The sequence below is a fragment of the Aythya marila genome, assembly GCF_965140915.1.
Source record: "Aythya marila genome assembly, chromosome: 4".
NCBI classification, from domain to species: Eukaryota; Metazoa; Chordata; class Aves; order Anseriformes; family Anatidae; genus Aythya; species Aythya marila.
The window spans coordinates 59,357,723-59,378,880 of NC_139045.1; the positions used below are offsets into that span (position 1 = coordinate 59,357,723).

Below are 21,158 nucleotides of genomic sequence, written 5' to 3' on the forward strand. Positions count from 1 at the left end.
TTCTTTCAATTGTTTTCAGTAATGGTAACACCCATCATAATGTGAGTATACCTGGGGGATTTAGAAGTTGCTGCCAGTTCTTACATGACACAAAGACTGTTTTTTTTTGAATCTTATCCAAAGAAATAAATGGATGGTAATGGATTTCAACCATGTGGATGACAATACTCTACCAGAGAAGATTAAATTTCTTGCAATTGTTCCCGTGCCCATTTTTGCTGTAATAAAGGCGCTGTTTTTCTGCTGTGAATTCCTTCTTAGATGCTAAATTATTAAGGGATTTAAATAGTAATGCCTTAACTGTGAATAGCATTTTGTGCAGTGCGTGACAGAACTGCAAACCTCTGCAGGTAGGCCAGCAGCCCATACTGGTGGAAGACACCATTTCAGACCTATGGTTAGTACTTGTGTTATTTTGCTGCTAATGTTTCACTGGGAGAATACTTTGGTCAACACATCCTACTGAAGTGAGAGACCATCAAAAACAATGAGGTTGCTTTTCCTTTTCCTTCTCAACCCATTCTTTTAAAATTTTCTTTTCCAAATCAGCCTAAACACTAAATAAACCTCAGTGAGCGTGAGACAGTAGAATCGAAGAAGTTTGTGACAGTTGAAGATGAGAGATGATTCTTGACGCGCAAAACTCGGTGTTACTAGCTCTACAAAACAGTTTTGTAGGCTGTTTTTTGTAACCCGGGGTAATTAGGCAAGGACCTGCCCGGACGCACCGGCCAAATCCCCGCGCGCGCTGCCCAGGCCGGCGGAGGGCCGATCCCTCCCGGCGCCGCGGTTCCCCCCCTCGGCTCCGTGCTTCGCCCTCAGGCCCTTCACGTCCCTCGGTGCCCGGGCGCCGGGCCCGCTCCCCGCGTTTCCATGGCAGCGCGCTGCCCGCAACGACGCCGCCGCCTCCAGCTTTCGCCGGCCGCAGGCGTTTCGGCGTCGTTTTTCCCGCGGACGTCTCCCGAGTGACCCGACCCGGGGTGGGGTGGGAGGACCCCTCAGCCCCCAGCTCCACGGCGGGCCGCCCGACAGAGGGAGTGCGCTCGGGGACCGGCTGCGGTGCCCGGCAGGCCGGAGTGGAGCCGCCCGCCGCTGCTGGCCCCAGCTCGAGTGGATGGGATGCCGCCCCCCCGGCTCCCTCCCTTCCCGCTCTCCCCCTTCCCTCGCAGGAGCCTTCTGCGCGTAGTTTAATGGCTTTGCAAAGAAAGCCGGGCAGGAGAGCACTTTCCTCGGTGGCTGTGGTCAGACCATGACCTAACTCATCATGAACTTGGAAGGGCTCGAAATGATAGCAGTTTTGATCGTGATTGTGCTTTTTGTTAAAGTGTTGGAACAGTTTGGGCTGATTGAAGCGGGTTTAGAAGGTAAGGGAGTGTTTTTTGGTGGCTCGTCCTTCTTTATGTTCCGGCTCTGCTCCTGCAGCGAGGCCAGGGGCACCTGTAGGGTGGGCGTGCGGCGCTGCCTGGGTCACCTCCAGCCCTGGGGGCTGCGAGCGGGCGGTCTTAGGGCTGCGGCGCTTTTCTTCCGCAAGAAAAATACACCGGTGTCCTGAATACCGCAAGTAGAAACTTAAGCGTTGAGCAGAGGTAACGTGAATAGAACGTGAATATCTTGTTCCTGTTATAAATCTGCAGTTCTAAAACAGTAGGTGTCACAGGAGCTTTTGGGATGCTAACGTGCAAATACTGCTATATTGCCTTAAAATTTTCATCTAACCTATTCATGCAAGTATCGTCTAGATGGGAATTGTTGTAAATTCAAGATATGTTTTTTTGTAGCATTAAAAAAACCTGTTGAATACTTAATGTACTGTTAAAACTTAAAATTGTCCTTGAGGAAGAAGAACTGCAATGCTCAGATTCAAAATAAGCAACTTTAGCATTCACTTAGGGCAATTAAGTGCAAGTTTTTTTGCTTGATGCTTTATCTCAGATCACCTCCTCCCTTCTTATCAATATGGTTTGTGTATAAAGCAGTAAAAATGAGAAATAAGAAACTTATGTTATTTTCAATGTGCTTCTTATTTGCAAAAGCTAGTGGAATATTGATTTTCTTTTTCTTAAGGCACTGTTACTCTTACCATATGAGGAGTTAATTAAAAAAAAAAAAAAAAAAAAGAAAGAAAAAAAAAACAATGCAGCATAGTTGATAATGTAGTGATACTCATTGCATCAGGTTTCAGACTTAATTGTTCTGTCTCAAATATTGAAAAAATGTGAAGAAATATGTATGTTCAAATCTTTCTGTAAGATAGCATTTGAGTACAGTGTATATACTTATGCCTGTGAAAAGGGGAACTTTGTTGACTGAGAGATTGTGGTTTCATGTGTTAACGAGTGAGAATATAAGCAAAATTTGCTCTTATGAAAAGGTCTGAAAATGCTATTTGTGTAACCCTTTCATGAAATGCAGTCATTTCTTCAAGTGATTTGAAACAGGGAAGTTCACTCAAAGGTTTCTCTGTGTTGCTGTGTCAGATGGACTTGCTAGTGTTAATTACAGAATCTGAAAACCCTGCAGGCACTCACAAAAAATGTGTTATCAAGTGCATTTTTACAAAGAATGTATATACGCATTGGAGTGTGTTACGCTGAGTTGAAACGACAAGAGAAAGTCCCTTTGAATGCATTAACTTCTGCTTTTCTTTTTATTTTGTGTTCAGTTGTAAATAGAAGTGTCAATCAACTTGAGAAATGTAATAAGTTACCTGCAGCATTAGAGGTTGTGGAGATTCTGCCCCCCAAAAAAAGGTATTTACTTCCTAGGTTGGTTGGCAGGTCTCTGTGTTCTTTTGAGCTTCACATGCAGTCCAGTTCCTTGGTAAAATTTAGCATTTGATTGTTGTCTGTGCTTGTTTTTATGGCTGGGGAAGGTGATAATGGGAAGGCAATTAGAAATATAGTGGAGCTGCCTGTAAGTGATTGTAAGAGTTCTGTAAGAAATAAGTTTATCATGCAGCTGCCTATTTTGTCTGCCTCAGTATAATAATAATAATAAACCACAAAAGTGTGGTTTCATATACATGTATATGAAACATATACATATGTATATGAAATCTTAAAGTTTCTTTCTTCCTAGTGCAGTACAGTTTTCCAGCATGTCAGCCAAAGGAAATCACAGGAAGGTGTATATTCTTCTGTGATATTCAAATGGTATAAATGAGATAAAAGACGTGTGAAAATCCAGTAATAGATATAAACGATAATGTATGAAAGTAGGCATTAGATACCTAGCACAAACTTATGGGTTCATTTGCTCATAGTTCAGGAACAGTGCAGGTTTATTCCCCAGGTATTTCTTAACCTTGTGAATTAAAGATCTGAACTATTCACAATAAAAATAAATAAATAAATAAAATAGATTTATGCATTTTTCCTGGGGAAAAAAATTGTTTTAAGAATTCCATCCATAATGAAAAGTGCATGAATCATAAAATTGTTCAAATGTTATGCTTTTAAGTAAAATGTTAAGAAAAAAATGAATTTTACAAGTGTGCTCAGAATATCTATATGCTTTTTTTTCTTCTCTCAAAGGTTAGTGTGTTCCAATTAAATGTTTTTGCATGTTTCATACAAATACATACTTGTTTTACATACTTGTGGCATATGAAACGTATGCTACATCTATCTAAAAATCATCTGTAGATTCAGTAATGATCTATAATTCACTGCACCCAAAACAGTATGCTGAACTCTCTAAAGTATACTGAAGCATATGTAAAGATCTGAGTTTCAGAATTGTCCCTATCTAAATCCTTACCAAAAGCTTGAAGCTAGCCTTTTTTTCTTTCCACATTGGTTTGTTGTGATTCTGAATGTTGTGAACCACCTCCACATTTAATTTGAAAAACTCAAGTGCAATTTATGTAAATCAATAGCAAAACCACATTTTCCTCATTGTAGTCTTTTAATAACTACTATGTATAATATTCTGCTTTCTTCATAGTGTTTAATGTAAACTATATGTATAATAATAGTATGCAAAGACAATGATGAAAATAGTATCTTCAGAATAAATATTATATACATTTGCTAATATTTATTTCCTAATGCACTGTGCTCACTTAGGTAACAGTATGTTTTCCGTGGTTTTGCCCAGTTGTCTTCAAGCACCAAGTGATTCTGTAATTGTAGTAGAAGTATTTTGAAATAGATGCTTTTAATATTGTATGACAGCTGCTAAAGTGATAAGTAGCAGAATAGATTTATACACTTCTGTAAGTTGTGGGTTGCAGGGACTTTATCTGTAGATTAAGTATTATTTTATGATGCATTGCAATCACTTAGGTAACTGTGCTTTCTGTGGTTTTTCTCAGTTGCCTTTAGCTGCTGAGTGGTTCTGCTGTTATTATAAAAGTGTTTTCAAATAGATGTTTTTAATATTGTATGACAGCTTTTAAAGTGATAAGTAGCAGAAAAGATTTATTTACTCTCTTTGGTTGTGGATTGTGCAGACTTTCTCTTTAACTCTTAGCAAATTGTTATGTCTTCCTTAATAAAGTTTATATTGTTTTAAATGTAAACTTATTAAATGTAATGAGGAAACTTAGCAATAAGAGTTTGTAGATGGAAATTTAAAATCAATTACATTTCTTCTTGTATGAAAAGTTTTTCCAAAAATCATTCAAAATTAAAATTAGATTTTTCTTGTGCTGGGGGTCCCAGACCTGGCTGCAGTACTCCAAGTTGAAGCTCACAAGGGCAGATCAAAGGGGGCCAATCCTCTCCCTTGACCTGCTGCTCACTCTTCTGTTGACGTGGCTGGCTTTCTGGGCTGCAAACATCCACTGTTCGCTCATGTCATCCACCAGAGACTCCAAGTTCTTCTCTGCAGTACTGTTCTCAATGAGATCTCCCAGTCTGTGCTCATGTCTAGGATTGCACTGAGCCAAGCCCCTTGCACTTGGCCTTGTTGAACCTCATTAGGTTCATATGGGCCTACTTTTCTAGCTTGTCCAGATCTTGTTGGATGGCATGCTTTCCTTCTGGAGTATTGACTGCACCACTCGGCTTGGAGTCATTTGCAAACTTGCTGAGGGTGCACTCAATCCTATTGTCTATGTCACTGATACAGATATTAAACAGCACTGTTCCCAAGACAGATCCCTGAGGGACAGCACTCATTACTGGCCACCACCTGGACATTGAGCTATTGTCTGCAACCCTCTGGGTGTGGCCACACAGCCAATTCTTTATTCACTGAATAGTCCGCATTTCAAATTGATCTTTTTGCGATCTGAAGATCATGTGGGACTGTGTGACCTTGCAAAAGGCCAAATAGACTGACTGATGTCATCTACCAAGCTACTCTTCCTCAGTGTAAGCATTGAAACCAGTACCACTGGGGATAAGGTTCAGAGAAGAAATGTAAAGAATATAAGTGATTCAGAATATTTATATAAAAATATTGTTTGTTAAGAAATACTTTCATAGCAAGTAGTACCTCTAACAGGAAAAAAAAAGTTATAGTAGTAGTCATACATGTTTCTGTGAAATGTGTGTTCTGAGTGTCTGTTTTTCATATCTAATATGATAATATCAAGATTAGTGTCTAAAAAAGCTTTCTTAGGAGCCCCAAGAGTGGCATTAGTAGAACTTTTCAGATAAAATTGCTATAATTTAGTTAAATTACTGAAAAACTTGATTCCTCCAAAATGTCAAAGCAGCTCCTAATCCCATTTTTATTGTGATGGCTACTGACAACTTCCAGTTTAGCATCTGGGAAGCAGACAAAAGCCACAGAGACACGAGGAGTTGCTTGTGATATTTACAACTGTTTTTGACAAACAGTGAGTGGAAATGACACTAAAGTTACTTGTGATTGTTCTGAAACTAGCACCCAGTTAAGTTTTGATCTAGTTTATGATCTGCTAGGAATTTCTGTGCTTCCACGGTGATGTCACCCTCCACAGTGATATCTGTGGATGGAAATGGAGGAATATTAATTTCAGAGCATTCATTATCACTAGCTTCATATCAGAAACAGTTTGTAGTAAGTGTATGGGGTCAGGCAAAGATCTATGTGTGACTCTTTCTTCTTGATGTCAAAGAAAGCTATGTACAGAATTATGAAATTTGAAACCGACCATGGACCAATATGTGAAAAGTTTAGACAGAGCTGACAGTGTGCAAAAGAACAAAGATGATAGAAACTTTAATATTAGGAATTTCATCCATTCCTTAGAAGTAATCTGTTCAATTAAGAGTCCATATATATAAAAAGATAAATTGAATCAAGACAGCTGTTAAAACAACTACTCAGATGTGGATGGGTGAACAGTAGATAGAAATCTTCAACATAGAACTCCAGTGAAGTTTTCCTTGATTAAATATTTCTGCTCAAACAGCACTACTATGTCATTTGTAGATGGTGGCAAGCTGTCTTCCATACTAGAAACCTCAAGTTCTGGTTGCAGCATCAAAAAACAGAAATGTGCAAGCAAGCTTGCTAACCAAAGCAGTTTTAATAGGTGCCTTCTTTAAAGCAGTGTCTGCTTTAAAGCAGTCCAATATCTCTGAATCATCTTCTGAAGGCTGATCCATTCTTGCTGAAAAGTGTTCTAAGTGTTCCCAGGTCAGTATCTGCTGAAGAGATGCTTTTCTTGGGACTAATTTTCACTCATGGGCTTGTTTAGTGCTTTACATCCACGGAGGTCAACAGTAAGCAAATACTGTAACTGCAAGTGAAAGACAGATGTCAAAGGAATAAGTGAATAAAGAACGCTATGCTCCACGTTACAATACAACACCCTTTACAAACTTGTGAGTTTATAAATAACCTTTTTTAAAAATAATAATAATAAAAGATCAGAAATACTAGACCCAAGCAAAGAGTTAATCAGAGGACTCTCAGCTTTCCGGTGATGAGTAGTTGTGATGCATTTTATGAACACAAGGGCCTCACTTCTGTTTGTTTTGTTATTATTTATATCATATAGAATGGGATTTTGCAAAAGTGTAAGTTGCCTCATTTGCTATAGAATGGAAGACTACTAAAACCTTATTGCTCATTTTTACTCTTTTGCAATTTTAGAGAATAACCTCACAGAATTTATGGGATTAACGTGGGTATGAGAAAGTCCTGTGATTTTGGTCTGCTTTATCTCCCCCAGGGAGACAACTTCTGATATTTACTTTCCCTATTTCATACTGGCTACTCAATATAAAATTTGTATTATGAAAGTATCTGTTTTATTTATTTAATTTAAATAGGTAAATTTGACATTCCTACTGTCAAAGAGCCACCATAAGCAAAATAAAAGCATATACAGCACAGTGTTTGCCTATCAGTATAAATGCCTTGATTTTTACTTATTCTCTACAAGGTTCAATTCCCTTTTCATTAAAATGTATAGATGCCCTCTAGAAACAGTTATTGACTCTCTCTCACTCTCCTTTTTTTTTTTTTTTTTTTTTTTTTTTTTTTTCTGGCCTGTATATTAGCTAAGAGTGGGTAGTACAAATTGAAAAGTGCACAATTTATACCATATACATTCATCTGGGTCAATGATATTCTCAAATTAAGAGAGTTACAAGGTTTTTCTAAGACTAGGTGGAGTGAATCCAGAACCTAGATGTGCTATGAGGATGACAAAAGACAACAGATCATTTTGTTTCACAACTTCCCTTTTTTGACATTGTTAAAAAACAGTGTCCAATGCCAGTTTTCTCCCTATCTTCACCTACTGATTTATACATATATATTTTTCTCTGAATCACTCCCAGATTTACACTCCATTTTAAGTAAGTTTTCTAGCCATTAGCTCTGTGTCAGTCCAACTAAAAGACCTAAACTAAAACTAAAAACCAACTAAAAACTAAAGACCAACTAAACCTACTATGCCAACTAAACTTTTTCTTCACTAAGTTACAAGCAATTGTATATCTTCTTAAGAGTACAAGGAAGATCTTGTGGTCATAGTGTTGTTTTTAATAGGAGAGCTTTTTCCTTTAGTTATCTGACCTATTTCTCTGGTAGCTGTCAATGAATTTTTCAGCATCTGGTAGGAAATTCTGTCCAGCCAGACTAAATGCTGCCTGAATCTAATGAAGCAGATGATTTAATCAGATAAAACACCTCTGGTTTTTGCCTTAATCGTGTCTTAAAATCATTGGTGGTTATGACCAAATATAAGGATAAGCATTTCTGTGCATGCATATGGTGCGAGGGGAGATGAAATATTCTGGAGCAAGTCCTAAAGATCCAGAACCCAAATCTGTAGGATATTCTTTTAAAGAAGAAGAAAAAGAAGAGTTATTTGCAGTATGTAAGGAGTGTCACACCTCACAGTTAGTAGGACACTTGTAAAAAGAGATGCCTTTTGGACCACTAACAATATCCATACCACTGTCTCCCTGGTTTAGCACAAATGAATAATTGGTAATAAACTTATTCTTGTAGAAATTATTCCTTCAAGAGTGCATTTTTGTCTGCTTAAACTATCCAATTTACATATGTTCTTGTAAACAGTACCTACGCTTCTGAATACTTCATCTCACAGGTTCAGGTTGTGCCTATATTACAGTATTGTCAAAACCTTGTCATTACTGAGATTAGCATTTTCTTGAAAAACAGTCTGATTCCACTAATGCATTATAAGAGCACTTTATATTAAAACTTTCTTATTACCTAGTTTACAAATATTTCAAAGCTAATGTAATACATTTCAAGGTTAATTGCTACTATTATCTCCATTTAGAAAACCTTCTGCTCTCTCATGTATAGCAGATTAATTATTATACAAGTATTTATTTAAATCTGCTTTATGTATTAGGAATGTTGCAACATTTTTTTCCAAAACTTTCTTTAGGATCTTGACTGGTAAGGGAGGACAGCATGTCACTGCGGTGTGGCCCAAAAGTGAACTCTCCTCTCAACCTTCTTTTCAAAAAGTCTTTTCAGAAGATCAGTCATTCATCCTTCAGCTCATGTTGCTTACCAGGCCCATTTTCTTAGGGAATTTGTTAGGATTCCAAATGCAGAGAACAAGTCATCTACAGACTGGTATGTTCTTTTAGCATCAGAAGCTCCTACTCAATCAGCAGTATTTATGACTTTGCCCTTATCGATTGATGGAGTGCCTGTAGGTCATCAGGAAAGACAACTGCTGCTAGTAGAAGAAATCACCTACATGCAGGCACTTCTTGCCCGTGTCTCAGAAGCTGTCAGGACTAACAGAACCAAGAAACAGCCTGCCTAAATTTCTCTGGTGGTGGAACTTAATGGCTATGCTTAAAAAGCAGGAAGAGATCAATCCTGTACTACGTGTACAATGAGCCTGATATTTCTGGAAAGTCCAATTTGTGAAGATAAACCATAATGTCCATGTGTAATTCTGTTCATTTGGAGGATAAGACCAAATTCTGCCACTTCAAGAGGGTGTGTAGTGTGCCCACCTAGAAAAAAAAAATCTATAATCTGAATTAGGTCCTTGAGTATTTTCTTGTTAAAAGGAACTTTTTTCTCACTCTGTGTCAAATTTTATTTAGCTGTAGGTTATGCATGTTAAATATTTAAAATGTATTAATGTGCCATCTGAGTTACCTCCTTTGAAGTCTGAGATTTAAACTTATGTTCATAAGACCATAAAAAAAAAAGTACATAGGCTCTCAGAAAAATGTCTGCCACTGACCACCTAGCAAGATCTTTTGCTAGGGATATAACAGCTGTATTGGAGGTCTGGCTTGCTTCATTTGTGACTTACAGCTGGTGGTAAAAGGCATTTTATACAGCTTGAATTTTCTATATTCTTATTATGTTTGAATGAACAAAAGTAATATGTTCATTATGTATATTTCATGCAATATCAATCTAGATTGTCTAATTAATTTTGAGTTTAAGAATTCTAAAACTTCTTTTACAAATAAAAGTTCTACTGTTACCCAAATGTGGCAAAGAAAACGCCATGCCTATGATTTGGGATTTGAAGACAAGTTAGAACTCTTTCCCTCTTATTTATCATGACAAAGTTCAGAGTTCACATTCAGGTCAATTTTAAAGCCAGATAAGAGTTTTGAGTTGAATCAAGTTACCAGTATATTATAGTCTTCAACAGTAAAGAAGGCAGAATGTTGTTTTGAAATTGTTGTTTAGCAAGTTGAGATATAATCAAATGTAGTAAATTTCCCTACAATCAAAATTGTTCTAATAGCTCAATAATAATAAAAATGTTATTAAAACAGGAAGGAATTCTTGATCTGCTCAGGTGTTGATATCACCTTTAAATTATCATTCCCCCCAAAAAATGCAATATTCTGCTTAAATTCATACATTAAATGCTACTTATTTTTCTCTTTGCATGCTTACTGAATTCTATCAGGACAAATTATGTGCTATTCCATTCATGAATGTTAGAATTCTTTTGATTGAACTAATAATTAATAGACCTAAAACATTTGAAAAGTAATCTGTCTACAAAAACATCAGTTAGATTGTTTTTTGTTTTTTTTTTTTTTTTTTTTTGTTTTTTTTTTTTTATGTCATTAGGTCATTAAGACTTTTTTTTTTTTTTTTTTTTTTTTTTTTTTTTTTTTTGACAAGCTGGTCCAGTGTTTAATTACTTCAAATGCTGGAAATGATATATCTGCTTTTGGCTTCTGTTGCTGTTCAGCTCAAGGCCTAGGTATGTAATATCTTTGCCTACTCTTTGCTAGATAGTATGTAGCATCAGATATCTTAATCTGTTTCTTTTAGAGACTAAGAAAGTAACTCTTTTAGCTCTTTAACTCTTTGGTTTCCAGATTCAAAATATTTTCTGTGGTTCTTATCTGAATATATTTCAGTTCTTATACATTTCTTGGAGTTTATAAAAAACTGAAGAACATTGTTATAAAGAACAATCTTTGGATACAGGATTGACACATCTACTCTTGTCCTCCTTGCTCCTAAGCTCTCAAGAATCAAACTCTTATCAAATTTATTTATTTATTTATTTTCCCTGAAACTTCTGTGACATCTGGAAGCACCCTTAGTGACTCTGTATCCACTTAGAATTTTCATTTGAATTTCAGAACAAGAAAGGCATTTGCAGTTGTACTCAAGGGTCACGTCCTCTGAACTTCACTTCTGCTATCTCTGTACAGATACTGGTGTCAAGAGCTGTATACGAAAGGATGTGTAAATACTATACAGTAAACAAACTTAACTGTTCTTTCTTTGGGTCTTTCTCTTTTATTTTATTTTTTCCTGTTAAAGCTCAATGTCCTTTGGATATTGAAAGTATCCCCAAAATAGAACTGTCACAGTCAAAACAGTCTCAGCTTGTGGAAGATTAATTTAATTTATTGCCAGATGATAACAGAGTATGATACTGAGAATGGGGGAGGGGAACAAACAAACACAAAGCCCTCCAGGTCTTCTTGTGTGTAACAAGTGATACACTTTGGAAAATTTCCCTTTTTATGTTTTTACCTCCTTAGAACCCTTTAGCTAATTATACAGTTTCTTTTAACATACTCAAAGGCATGGCTTTGCATTAAGCAAATGAATACATGTAGAGCACATCTGGAGATCCTAGGAAGAATGTCTGTGGAGTAGGGTGGTCTTAGGAACTGTCGATATCCAGAAACCCTATAGTTTACTACCACCAGTAAAATATAATAATGATGATGATGATAATAATAACACCAGGACTTCCCTTAAAATTTCATACCTTCTAAGCGGACTTTCTGAGAAACAGATCTCCACTGATGATCTGTTGCTGACAGGTCTATTTCAGAAAGAAAGAATGTGTACTGAAAATGTGAAAAGACTACCAAAAAAAAAAAAATTAGCAATAACTAATTATACCAGTAATACTGGTATACCAGTATACTAGTAACTGTGGAGTTACTAGTTTTACTCCAAAATCCAGCATTCTAACAAAATCTCAGGGCATGCAATTGTCTTATAAAGCTCATGCAATTTGCATAATATTTCATCATAAAGTTTGTTGTTTGTTTGTTTGTTTTTAATAAGAACTTCTAAGGGCTTCATTGTGTACAGCAGTAATTTATTTCCGGTATATCTATTTAGAAGTAACTGCCTAGTGTTTACAAGAAAAAAGATATTTTTTTTATTTTTAATTTTTTTTTCCTGGTGTGCCTGGTGTGCAAGTGATGTATAATGCATGATAAAAGTACTGCTTTATAAAGGAGTGTCCTTCACATTAGAGCCTAACACATAATTATCCATTACAGTAATTGAAATGCAATTGCTGGACTTCATCTTACAGTCTTCCTCTGTTACATAACAATCACATTTGGTTTTTAATTGCAATTTTCTTCTGTCTTCTTTCAGCACAATCATTGTATCTCTTGTTCCCATCACCTCATTTTGGGCTGTTTTTTACCCTAAAGCACATATCTTTTTTTTTTTTTTTTTTTTCTCCAGCTTACTCTAACTGATAATTAGCTTCCCCCCACCAAGATTCAGAAAGCTTGCAGAATAAACCAGGTTGTAATCTGTCTCTTATTTTCATCGTCATTATAATTGTGAAAATACATCTCTGTCTTTCTAGCAAGTTTCTTCAGCTGCATTTGTCATGCAGAAAGGATCCTCCCATGGAGGTTTTCTGAAATGCAGCACAATTTTGGTTCTAAACAATACATGAGTATCTTCAGGAAAATAAAATTTAAAAAAATGACTTAATTACATGTGGTTAAAACAAGTATAACATATTTTCTTCTTAAGCATTTCAGTTCTAGGCTGCAGAAAAAGTCACCCTGTTCTCTGTAGCAGTAATAGCAGCATTTTAAAACTGTAAATTATTTTAGTATTAGTTATTGTCAACCTGGAGTTTGTGTATTTGAAGATGACTGGATGGAGAGGGGAAAGTAACAACCAAAAAAGCAGACATTTTAGCATCTTGAATTTTCAGTGGATAAATGCATATTTTCTGTAGTAAAAAGCAGTTTGGCTAAATCCTTTAGCAAATTTAGTCTGATATTCAGTACATCCTGTGATTATTTCCTTGCTGTGCTTTATTGATGACTCTAAGTTTGAAACAAAGAGCTTTATATTCATCTCAAGTTTTAATGTGAAAGGAAAAAAAAGATAGCATGAAATATTGGAAATTTTGAATTCATTCATGTTAACTCTTTGTATAGTTTGTTACTTTTATGAGGATAGCAAAATTTCTAGATATTATAGATATTTTCTTCTGATTCTTGATCTTTTGCATTCAGTGGTGAACTATAGAATAACACATTTCTATGTGGGAGAGGGGGAGAATTCAATATAACCCTAAAGGATTTCTTCTGTTAAAGCTTTATAGATAAAGGTTTTCAATATTTGCATGAGGAAAAAAATGGTATTTCAAACATTACAGGCATTTAAGTTATTTGGTAGGAGGTACATAATGTTAAAAATGTTGAACAAAGTACTTGTCAAATTGAGATCTTCATACATCATTGTCTAATAATATGTTTAAAATGTATATTTACTATGCCAGTATTTGCTAAATTAAATATATTTATTTAAAAGACAGAGTAAAAAAATATTATAGTTCATGTCAGTTTGACATTTTGTGATTTGTTAACATAGAAACTATGCAAGTTGCTATTTTGGAGCTATAGTCTGAGGCTGAAATTGCTGTACTGAGTCTAGAAAAAAATAAGTCTCAGGGGCTTCTGAGTCATATATCAAGAAAAATAAAAACCTTGTATCATTAATTGTTGTGGTGCAGTTCTCCATGGGCTTTTTATGTGGGGTATTGAATGTAAAATGTATTCTGGAAATCAATCAGAAAGTGCAGCTTAAATCTTATCCCAGTGTATCTTTCATATGGGTTTAGGAAAAGGCTGTAGGAAATTGTTGCTACAGATTGGGAACATCCAAATAAATAAATAAAAGGGAAGGATCATCTTTCATTTAAAGAAATTTGTTGCTTTGGAAAGGAAGCATCAATACCCTCATAAGGAGGGAAAAGGAGGAAAGGGAAAGGTGATTACAGAAACATGATGCTCATAGTGCCCTTTCAGAATAGAATAGAATAGTTCACCTAGGAGGGACCTTCAAAGATCATCTAGATCATTCCCAGCTACCAAGCATATACAAAAGTTAAAGCATATTAATGAGGTCTTTATCCAAATGCCTCTTGAACACTGACAGGCACGGGGCATCAGCCACCTCCCTAGGAAGTCTGAGGTTTGACCACCCTGATGTTAAAGAAATTTCTCCTAATGTCTAGTCTGAACCTCCCCTGGCACAGTTTTGTGCCATTCCCTGGCATTTTCAATTAAAAAGTTACAAATTTAGAAATAAGTGAATAAGAGTTAAAAATGTCTTGCTGACAGGCTATCTGCTTTGCTATTAAGAATAGGAGAGAGCAGGGTAGTTCAGCAGGAAGTTCTCAATGAATATGTACATATATGGTCCCAACAAATGCAACCTTGTTACCATTGAAGGTGGGATGCCTTATTGTGTTTTCATAATTGGTATCTAATTTAGGGTAGTTTTTGCGGAAAAGAGAGATAAGAGCCAGCAGACCAAAAATCAATAGATGGATCTTTTTTATTATTATCATTTATTTGTTTATATTTTTATAAATAAAATCTGGGTCCAGTTAGCCAAGTATGGGATCTATAGTAAAGTGCAGCAGCAGAATGCATAATTATTTGTTAATAGCTTTTGGTCCTTTTCTTACAGAATTTCTGGTGGTGAGTAAATTTTATGTAATTTTGTGCAGTGGGGGGTAATATAAAACAGAGAAAAAGCAGTGAAGTATTAAAAGAAGAACCTATAGAGTTTAGTTTCCTATATATGTTCACAGTGAAGTCTTTTAAATAGCATCCTAGCAATAAATGGCTTAGAATTCAGTTTATTCAAAAATATATTTTATCTTTGTTTTATCTTTTTTTTTTTTTTTTTTCCCCTGTCTTTATTGAAAAGCATGTGACATTGTGCATGCATGAGTGTAGGAAACAAATTCTTGAAAGAACTGGGAAAGAATCAGTTTTTATTCTCCCTGTGAGGCTAGCCATAGAATGGGAACATACCAAATGAGTGAATTACATTTGTTTTGGTATGGTTTTCCTACAGTGTACCAATTTCTGAGGCACAGTTTTCCATTAAAGGTCTTTACACTAGTACCACTCATTTGAATGGTGAACTCACTTTACAGAAACAGCATCAGATGCATATGTATGCATTATTTATCAACTACAGAATTTGGTTTGTAACATCTAGAATCTAATGATATGAGTGAACATTCAGCTCTCCACATCCAGCTTTGGATGTGAGTTTTAATCAAGCATTTGTGCTGAAGGTTGATTATTTGTAAATCAGCGCCAATAAACCTGAGCCTGACACATGAAAATGGCTATTTTTAGAATCAGAGACTGTCAATGTTAAGGTAGAATTAGAATTCCCGAGCTCAACTGGTAGACAGTTGAACTGCAAAGACATTTCTACCTGTACAGGATTGATTTTGCTGTTTATACAGAGGATCATTTTGCAGTCAGGAACAGCAAGTTTTTAATTTTTAATTTCTTTTACCTTTACTCATTACAGAAATCATGAAGTGCCTAGTGAAAGATGGAGTACCTGAGAAAATATAGTCAAATATGCCATAGTATGATGGACTGAGATTATGTTATAAATCTGACACAAATTGAATGGGTGAATAGGATTTCCTTTTGCTCTTTTGTAAACTGAAGCTGGATCTCCCCCAGTTTCTCTCAAAACTGACAGGCTGTTATACTTTTTTCTCACTTTTGGGATAACTGTGAAAGTGATAATTATCACTGCACTGTACAATGGTTTTCATTTGAAATTCAAACTATATAACTAAAAGCCATATTTTATAGGTCTTAAAAAAAAAAAAAAAAAAAAAAAGTGAGTCTAGTTCTTTACTCCTTATAAGAAAATTAGTATTTTGTAGGGGCAATGATACCTCTCCATTAGTGACATACAATAGTGAAAGCCTATAAAAACATAAAAGCCGCATATCTGAAATGTGGGCTAAACATTTATAGGATGAACAGGAAATTAAAAGCTATGCAAAAGAAAAATAAAGATTCTTTAGAAGATTAGACTGGAATAATGTTTCCTGCTGCTCTTTAACATCAACAACTAAATTAAAAAAGTCATCAAAAAAAAAAAAAAAAGAAAAATCTCTATTTTTAGAAATCAATGTCTTACCACACTGGTAGCCCTCTCCTCAAATCCACCTGCTTACCTTTGATAGTGAAACTTCCTCATAGTGTATTTTTTCTAAAGGAAAACTGGGATTACAACATTTCTTGTAAATCATGGAATAATAGCATGCTTTGGATTAGAAGGGACTTTAAAGACCATCTAATTCCAACCCCACTGCCCTGAGCAGGGACATCTTCCAGTAGACTAGGCTGCTCAAAGCTCCATCCAACCTGGTCTTGAACACCTCCAGTGATGGGCAACCTGTTCCAGTGCCTCACCACCCTCATAGGAAAGAATGTCATCTGAATATTTAGTATAAATCTACCCTTTTTTAGTTTAAAGCCCCCATCTCTTGTCTATCACTACCCTCTCTGACAAAGAGTCCCTCCCCAGCTTCCCTGTAGCCCCCTTTAAGTACTGGAAGGCCATTTTAAGGTCTCCCTTAAACCTTCTCTTCTCCAGGCTGAACAACCCCACAACCCTCAGCCTGTCTTCACAGGAGATGTGTTCCAGCCCCTTGATCATCCTTGTGGCCCTCCTCTGGACTCCTTCTAACAGGCCCACATCCTTCTTGTGCTGGGGGCCCCAGAACTGAATGCAGCACTCCAGATGGGATCTCATGAGAGCAGAGCAGAGGGGCAGAATCACCTCCCTTGCCCTGTTTGTCATGCATTTGATGGATGAGTACTTTTGACAATATAATGATTTTGCATTGGGTTATGCTGCTATTTTACTTGTGCTTTTGTTTGTTCTTCATCAAGAATTTTGTTCAGTTTCCAAGTGAAAAGTAATGACAAAGCAAACCAAAACAAATAAAAAATCCAGAGCCGTGAACAGTGTCGGCACTGGTCCAGGTAATATTGCCAAATTGGCAGTACTTAAGCAGTGTGTTATCTGTCAAGCTATTGCATTTGTTGACCAGCAATTCATTGCTAACCATCTGTTTAAAGGTTTTTCACATCCTGTGGTTATACTTGTTTCGTAGATAATTTTTAAATATGTTAGCAATATGTTACTGACCTGACATGCATTAGAATAAATGAATAGATGAAGCCGTATGGTTCTAGCCTAGAAAGTCTTTACAACTATGTCCCTCACCCATAGCATTTTTGGTGGTAGCTAATTAGGCAGAACTGTTAGCCAGAGTCTCTTTAAAGAAAATCAATGGAGCTGAAGTGATTGTAGTGTATTTTCAGTGTATTTGGGCAAAATTCTCAAGAAATGCATAGGCTATATCTTCCTTACTGTCAACAACTTATTTCCATGCACAATATCTTCTAAAGCATCATCTCAGTTAGCTTTCATCTGAACCAAACTTTCTCAAAACTCAAAAGAATTTGCTTCTGTTGGGACTGTCTACCTAGTTAGTGTAATGAGGATGTTCAGAGATTTGATCTGCTTTTGGAGATATGTTTATATTTCTAAGCTTCAATTTTAAACAAGCATATCTTCTTGTAGGCAAGTTTAATTATAAAACAAAATTAATTTTGGAGAATATATTAATAAGTAATATTGACTTCTCAGAGCTTCATCTGATCTGCACTATGACTAGTGGTCAGCTTTGCAGCATGTGTTTCCAGGGGCAACGGCTGAAGAAGCTCATATGAATAAAAGAAGACAACAAGCAAAATAAAAAATCCTTTATGAAAATCAGACCGCTGCCTTAAAACATATATTTGAAGTGTGCTTATTGACTATCAGAAAGATGAGGAAAAATGCTCATATTCATGACTTGCATTTCACCTTTGATTTTAAAATAAAAGCTTTTGGGGTCTTGGTTTCAATATGGTATTATACCAATTTTATTATCTTGTTGTTTTTTATTTTTATATTGTATTTCAAAGATATACAAAATATTAATAAATTCATTTTACTAATTTTATTATTAATATAACATACTATACCTACACTTCTAGAATGTGTCCCTTACAGTATACAGGAAATAAAACTGTGGAGTCAAATACCAAAATGTGTGATAAATTGATGTCACATTTAAAAGCTAATTACCTTAATTCCAAGTAATCTGGAGGTCCTATTACTAAAGCACATTCACAGTTTATGGATGTGAAACAAAAACATAAAAATTTACAGATAATCTTGAGGTCACAGCAGTTATCTCAAATTGAATAAACAACTAATTGCATTGATTTATTTACTACAAGAATAGATTACAAATTGAGTATTTCACCATCTGGGGGGGGATGACAGACATTATACAAGGTTAAGACCCATAACTTCTAGTTCATGTTTAATATTTTGCTGCATATAGCCTATTTTAGCATTATTTATTCCTTAATTATTATTTTTTCTGTCTCATTTTTTTTCTGTCTTATTTTTTTTTCTATGTCTCAACTGCAAGCCAGACAGGGGTATATCGTGGCAACCTTAGTTTTGCATTTTGAAGACAGCTACTGCAGCCCAAAAACCCTCTAGGAATAGGGCACTGCTCTCCCATACTGCAGTCTCATATTTTTAACTGTAGTGTGTATGCTTCTTCCATTAATATAGTTTGTGAGAGGAAAATAATGCTATTAAAAGCCCGTAGTATTATCTCAGTTTTTCTTTAAAGAAAATGTGCTTTTTTTTTTTTTTTTTTTTTTTAAATCAGTTTTAGCATTAAACTGAATTGAAGATAAGGATTAATTGTAAATAGTAAATCTTCCCAAAGCGTTTGACTTAAGAATATAATTTTGTTCCTCGACCCATCCCTTGTCCTTACTTATTTGTTGAATACTCTGCATTTCATTGGTCTGGATAAGGAATGTAGGGCTGAGTAGTTTTGTCACCAGTGATTTTTCTTCTATAAGTAATTGCAGGCACACTAATCATTAAATTTGAGAAGCAGATACACCAGTGTGTATGGAATACATGTCTGCCTCCTCCAGAGCTGGTGGGAAGTCACACACCTGACATGTGACTCACCCTTCTGATGAGTCAGTCAGAAGAAAGAAAATCACACAGTGAGATAGCAGTTGATTATATTTATATAAATGAAGAAGACAGATACAGGTCTTGGCAGGTCTGATTAGCTGAGTGCAGCCAGGTTTTGTCCTATTGTTTAAATACCACATCCTCTCATGTGTGTGCTCTGAAGCAAGAAATCACACATTGAAACTTTGAGTTTCTCCTGCTTCATCTGAGTTATTTCTGTTGGTTGCTTCCCCAAATGTACTGGTATGGGAATCCACCCTTTAATCTGTCTGTATTTTGGGACACAGCTGGAAACAGAATGTGTTTCATTTCAGTCTCAGTTCATTCTTGTAATTTTACCCGGGACATTTCTATGGATAACTGCCTTTTTTTAAAGAAGTGTAATTGGTATACTTTTTATCAGGTATTTTCCTGTTCTGTAACATCTGCTCATATTGCAGCTATCTGCTTTGCTCATCTCATGTCTTCCTATATTCATTCTATTCTGTATTGCTCTTACTCCTTACAATTTTTGTTTCATGCTCCAAACTTTAAAATTGTCCCTGTGTTTGCAACAGTGAGTGTTTTCACTCCAAGCATTCTCTTTAATTTAAAGAGAATGTTAAAACTTTTAAATCCTTCCTGTTATATATACCTATTATCACAAGGCTCATCTTTATTATATTTACTTTATGGTATATCCAGCAGAAGAATGACTGGTCTCAGTGGAGGGAGGTTTTTCATTCCATGCAGTTCCTCCACCCAGATCCTCCACCTTTATCACTTTGACTTTCAACTGTCCAGATCGCCTTATAATTTACATACATAAACATTTGCTTAAAGCATGTTAGATGTTGTAGAGACTTTATCTCAGTGGCAAAAATAGTTTAAAAAAATTAGCTAGCTAGGTGGCTGACCTACATTAGCGGAAGAATTGTTGATCAATCGAAACAGGTTGTGACTGAGGGTCTTTTCAATAAAGAGTCTAAATCAAGTATATTACTACATTTGTTCAGACATTGACCTGTGTTTTGTCTTTTTTTTTTTCCTGGACTTTAATTACAGGTTAACATTCATTTCTCCTTCATATTGCTCAAGTATTCACTTTATTCTTGTGAAGTTTAGTTAAAATGCCACCATTTACTTACAAGGAAAAAACACATATGATCTGTATGAAGTGCATGTAGGCGTCAGCAAATATCTGAGTACTTTGAGATCCCTCCACTCTTCTATATCTATACTGACTTCACAGTATTAAAATGTGGCACCATAGTAATATGGCAGTTTCACATTGATAGCTGGCTAGATTCCACCATGCTCTCTCATTCCACCTCCTCAAAAGAGCAGGGGGAGAAAACATGATGGGGAAAAAAAAGGCTCACAGGATGAGATAAAGACAGAGAGATCACTCACTAATTACTGTCATGGGCAAAATGGACTCAGAATAGGTAGATTAATGTACTTTATTACCAACCGCTAGTAACAGACTAGCACAGCTAAAGCATCCACCATCCGCTACCTCCTCCCCCCAAAGAGGTTCAGGGGAGTGGGGGTTGTGGTCAGTCCATAATTCATTGTCTCTGATACTCCTTAAATTTATATGGAATGTTATGGTATTCTGGCACTCCTATTTTTGGCAGTTCAAACCCTGGGAGGGTAGTTTTGAGCACTGATTAATTTACTTTTCACACATGATTGTTAGTGCTTTAAAAACAAAAAGGGAAGCGCTCTTGTAGTAGTATGCCCATTTATATATTTGATTTGTGACATGTTTGTGCAACATCAATAGGCCTGACATTAGATTTTAATATTGTTACCAAAATTATTCATAATAACTGATGGCACAGAACTCACGTTGTACTAAATTTTGGTGCAGTTTTTGCACCAAAAACTTATTTGACCAAAGAGATCTGGACTTAATTTTGTAAACATCTTCCTGGATTGATTCACCTTTCCCTTCAGACTCTTTGCAATCATTTTATTACTACTTACTAGTTCTTTAATTTCGATCATATTTTCCATGCTCTCCAGAGATGATGATATATTGATTGGTCAGTTCCAATTATGTTTTCACCCCTCTTGGCAGAGCTGATATAGTATCCCAAAAAGGAATGTGTAGAAAAACGTTAGTT

General features: G+C 35.9%; 1 protein-coding gene across 4 annotated transcripts in view; it reads left to right on the forward strand.

Annotated features, from left to right (window-relative positions):
- KCNIP4 (potassium voltage-gated channel interacting protein 4) overlaps positions 1 to 21,158 on the forward strand; it is a gene marked incomplete at its 5' end in the record, with an annotated part of 454,322 nt that overhangs the window by 240,024 nt on the left and 193,140 nt on the right. For 2 of the 4 annotated variants that reach the window (XM_082760012.1, XM_082760016.1), the window contains one exon: positions 1,265 to 1,364. The exons of the other annotated variants lie outside the window; for them this stretch is intronic. In XM_082760012.1, coding sequence (XP_082616138.1) covers positions 1,265 to 1,364 — 100 coding nt within the window. Of the gene's footprint in view, positions 1 to 1,264; positions 1,365 to 21,158 lie in introns of those variants that run through there. 4 annotated transcript variants of the gene reach the window in all.